General features: G+C 40.2%; 1 protein-coding gene across 1 annotated transcript; it reads right to left on the minus strand.

Moving 5' to 3' along the window:
- Positions 1-3,656: 3,656 nt before the first annotated feature.
- On the minus strand, positions 3,657-4,741 carry LOC123763800 (keratin-associated protein 19-2). Its single transcript, XM_045751118.2, has 2 exons — positions 4,690-4,741; positions 3,657-4,451 (listed from the first exon to the last, which is right to left on the minus strand). The coding sequence occupies exons 1-2, from the start codon at positions 4,699-4,701 to the stop codon at positions 3,762-3,764; spliced, it is 702 nt and encodes a 233-aa protein (XP_045607074.1). The 5' UTR covers positions 4,702-4,741; the 3' UTR covers positions 3,657-3,761.
- Positions 4,742-5,002: the final 261 nt, after the last annotated feature.

The raw sequence follows: 5,002 nt of genomic DNA on the forward strand, positions 1-5,002 counted from the left end.
TATCAGATGTCACCTCAACTCCACTGGACTTGGAGATTACCATATGCAGCATAAACACGCACTCAGCACGAGGCTGAGTGCGTGAATCTGGATTTCAGATTCCTGAAATTCAATGTTCATAAAATAAAAAATAAAAATTACTGGCCCTAAAGATGAAGTCTAGATACTGATGTTATCCCCGACATACTTAAAAGAGCGGATATTGAGCCCCTCCCAAGAAGGCAGTAAAACAGATGCAAAAATTATAGACCGATAGCACTACAATCACACATCATGAAATAATCATCATACTGTATCATTATAATATATTAATATGTTATAAAATATTAGTTATAATATATATAATGTTACGTATCATATATATTATTAGTAATATTATCTGTAAAGTGAAGTTAACGATAACGTTAAAATATTAATTAATTAGACCCACTAAGTATTATTGCTACACACACACACTGCTCTTGACCTCAGACTACGAGCTCGAGGACAGCTAGAGGAACCATCTCTGTACCTAACTAGGGTACAACCTTGCCGAAGAACTACTAACGAAACTTGTAACTAACAATCACTCTGTGGCTGCTCGGTAATGTTGTACAAATGATGGTTAACAAGACAATACATATCATTTTTCCTTACTTTTTATAAATGATCGTGACCTGGTGGGTAGAGTAGCCTGAATACGGATGCTTGAGCTATACCTAATGCATTAAGTAGAATACAAATTACATGTTTTAATTGAAAGGCAAATTATTGCAATGCAATAAACTTCGATACAATGTACCTACAAATCTTTTGCGAGACACAGTGTGCTCTGGCAATATGGAGGTCTCCCTGGCACCCTTCCCACACACACTTGTGTGATGGTGCTTGTGAGGTACATTCTCAAATGTTGTTCCATTAACCAGAGGTTTACTCAAGACTGGGCAAATATATGCATCCCTCTTTGCACCAGCACTCATGATGAGAGAATGGGAAGTATAAAGATTACGTTGTAGCAGGGTGTGCTTGGGACTTTCTATATTTAAGATTTGCTGCGTTTCTTTGTGTATTCCTTATTATGTAGACGAGGTTGTCAAAACAGTCACCCATCCAGTTAAAAGCCAAATTGAATACTGCTTAAGCAATTGGTGTGTGCACATTAATCATAGCTCCACGCCAAGACATCGCATCACAAAATTCTCAGAGGAATTGACAAGGTGGACAAAGACAAAATATTTAGAATGGACGAAACATGAACAAGGGGACATAGGTGGAAACCTAGTACTCAAATGAGCCACAGAGACATTAGGATATTTTTTAGTGTAAAGATAGTTAAATAATTTAATGCATTAGGCAGTGTTGTGGTGAAAGCTGACTCCATATAAAGATTGAAATGTAAATATGATAGAACTCGATAGGCTCAGGAACCTGTACACCAATTGACCGACAGTTGAGAGGCGAGACTAAAGAGCCGAAACTCAACCCCCGCAAGCATAACTAGAAGAGTATACACACACACACACACACACACACACACACACACACACACACACACACACACACACACACACACACACACACACACACACGCCTTTTCAAGCCAGCCCGGCTGTGGAACCACCTCGGGTGGGGAGCCAGAACGAAAAGGCAATGTAAAGGATTTGGGTATACTTGTCGGAAGACCTTACCTTTAAAGAACACAATAAAGTAGCCGGTGTATGTATATAATATATATATATTATATATATATATATATATATATATACACACACACACACGTGACATGACAAATTATGTTTGTTACATCTATTTTAATGTGAAATAAATGTTAATCAAAACAAGGGTAGTTAAATTTTCAGAAGTTGTGAGATGTTCGCAATTTTATTGAGACCCGCAATTATCTTTACGTTATCTGGGAATTGTTTTTATTAAACTTTCTTATTGGACAATAATATATTATTATAAATATTACAGCCGCTTACCTTCGAGTATTTTTGTCCTCCTCTTTCGTGGAGGTAACCGAGTGACTAGCAGGAGGTGCTCAAAGCCTTATCTTAATTAAATTTTAAAGAAGTTCTTATCTTTCCAAAACCTTTTGGTGCTCGCTTAAGTGGTGCTGGGGCGATGGAGAGGTTGACTTTGTGACCCAAGAAAGTGTTAGACCACTTGCTTACTCTTTTACTATTCATCACTATTGTTGCTATCACTCTTAATGGTTGCTACTGATGTATTTGATGCGCATCTAAATGTTCACAGTTAGTTTTACATCTTGCATATGTTTATGGTCAAATAAAATGTAGTGAATTTAGATCTTATTAATATTTTTGTTTGCAGTTAAGGCCACAGCAGCTGAAGTATTATGACTTATTTGCTGATAAAGTCTTTTCCCTCCTACTTACCCAACTTACTGTCTTACTGTAATGTCTTACCCAACTTGTTTACCTCAGAATACGATCCACCAGTTGAATTTAAAAATGAGCGATATTGTTGCTTATGATGAGTTTACCTCTAATATCTTATAGGATACACTGTGAACGTACAAGCTATTTTTCAATGTTATCTGTTTTTTTATCATTCATTCCTAATAGCTCAATTCAATAAGCTCTGATGGTCAGTCTTACTGCAACTCTATGGACTTTGTCTAAACCTATTTGAGGGGAGAATTTCACAGTGTTGCTATATATCTATAAAATATAATGTATATGATACTTACAATATATATATATACAAAATGGAATATATCTGGCATGCCGACTCTTCAATGCTAAATACGATGATGAGTAAATCACCTAAAGAGTATAATATTCAACACGGAAGTTCCGTGACCCGAAACTATGCCATATTATTATAAACTCTTTATTAAAATGATGGAAGTAAGGTAAGATAAGGAAAAGTAAGTAAATTACTGAGGGTGAGCTGCATGTTTCATGACTACATGTAGACCTTCTGCATAGTGCCACATGGGACAATAATTTACAAACTATAAACACGGCGAGAGACACCTGGCTGAGTCACTTACTGTCTGTAGCAGTACCTGATAAATATTAGAGTTGGAGAGCTCCCGGAATGGACAGAACATGCAAAGTTAGAAGCTGAATTCCATAAAGTTAGAAGCTGAATTCGTGCTGTTCACTATATGCGTGATCAACCGGCCTGGAGAATGACATACCGGGAGATATTGATTTTTGATGCCGATACTTACAAGTATTTTGCAATGTATGAGAAGAACAATGTATAAGTGTGTTAATAATGCAGTAAAAGGACACAGTAAACCAACAAAAAGGATGCGTTAGGTGGATATAATCGAGTTTATCCATAACATGTTCAAGGTAAAGAGTACTATCTAAAGCACAGGGAAACTTGATAGTACCTCCCCAGCTGCAGGAGTGAGAAAAGTACACTACAGTTGGAAAGAGAAAATGGTCTAAATTTATGCAACTCCAAAATTTTATTTATCGCCTCCACTTCATAAACATACAAACGTTTGGGACGGTCCAGGGATTTACCACCAGCTTAGTTCCTCAGAATATGAATCTAAATTATGAGAACTATCTGTGACAACACATATATCTTATATGTGTTAATGGGTGTGTGTGTGTGTGCGCGCGCACGCACTATTAAGAATATAAATAAGTTGTATCATAAAACATTTCAAAGGACTCGAGTAACACTCATACTTCACCTTTCATATAGCTTTATTAATATTATTTTCCGCTCACATTCATAAAAATGCAAGATAAAATTTATATTCTAATTTTTATACTAAAACTTGACTGAAGAAATTAATAATAGTAACCGTACGAGGGGTATACAAGGCCGTGCCTCTGCTGGTGGGAGACGCCGTACCCTGGGTGCTTCACGGTCGTGCTGTAGCCAAAGGCAGAACCCAAACCGTACCCGGGTTCAGCTTCCCTCTTTCCGATGCCGTGGCTCTGGACGTAAGAGATGCCGCCGTAAGGGTGGTAGGCGATACCTGGTCCATACCCGTATCCGAAACCGTGGCCGTACCTGGGGTAGCTGGACAGGTAACCGGGCTCAGCTTCCCTCTTTCCGATACCGTGGCTTTGGACGTAGGACGTGGCGCCGTAAGGGTGGTAGGCGATACCTGGTCCATACCCGTATCCGAAACCGTGGCCGTACCTGGGATAGCCGGACAGGTAACCGGGCTCAGCTTCCCTCTTTCCTATGCCGTGGCTTTGGACGTAGGAAGTGGCGCCGTAAGGGTGGTAGGCGATGCCGGGTCCATATCCTATTCCGTAACCATACCTGGGGTAGCTGGAGAGGTAACCAGGCTCAGCTTCCCGCTTGTGAAGGATGTGGTTGTAAGAATGGACAGAAGAGAGACCGTACGGGTGAGTAATGACATGGCCGTAGCCATATCCAGGGAAACCGTATCCATGGCCGTAGCCATATCCAGGCTCAGCTTCGCGCTTCTGCTCTGCTGCCACAAAGGCTGCCAACAGTACAACGATCTACACCCGGGAAAAACACGTGGGATTAATTAGCTACACGTTCTGCCGTCTACATATAGTCTCCAAAAAAAGAATACCAACATGCCAAATGCCAAGAATGCCAAAAAACACTGAATTTATCCATCATTCATAACATTGTGCCTATCCCTGCTCCTGTGTTGACACTCAGAATTAAGGAATTTCACAAGTCAAGACATATAAGCACGACAAAGAACAGCTTTTATGTTGAAGTTCTCACCAGAGTCCTCATGGTTGGCTGAGTGGGTGCGGTTGTGATCCAGGGAGTCCCTCCTCCGTATATATACTGACGGAGGAAGTGCCACGCCCACGCCCAAACCCACACAAGTAACCTCGCTGGCTCCGTGAAACTCGCTCAGGTCCTGCACAAGGCCATCATAACAATGTTCCGTGTTCTGTCCATAGTAGCTTAATACGTGTCGGTATTCTCTGCTCAGTCTTGTGCTATACTTTGTTCTATGCATAGTATACCGCAAGAGGTGTTGGTGGTCTGTCCACAGCAGCATAATACGTGACGGTGTTCTGTGTATAAT

Source organism: Procambarus clarkii, chromosome 52 (genome assembly GCF_040958095.1).
Source record: "Procambarus clarkii isolate CNS0578487 chromosome 52, FALCON_Pclarkii_2.0, whole genome shotgun sequence".
In the NCBI taxonomy this organism is placed as follows: Eukaryota; Metazoa; Arthropoda; class Malacostraca; order Decapoda; family Cambaridae; genus Procambarus; species Procambarus clarkii.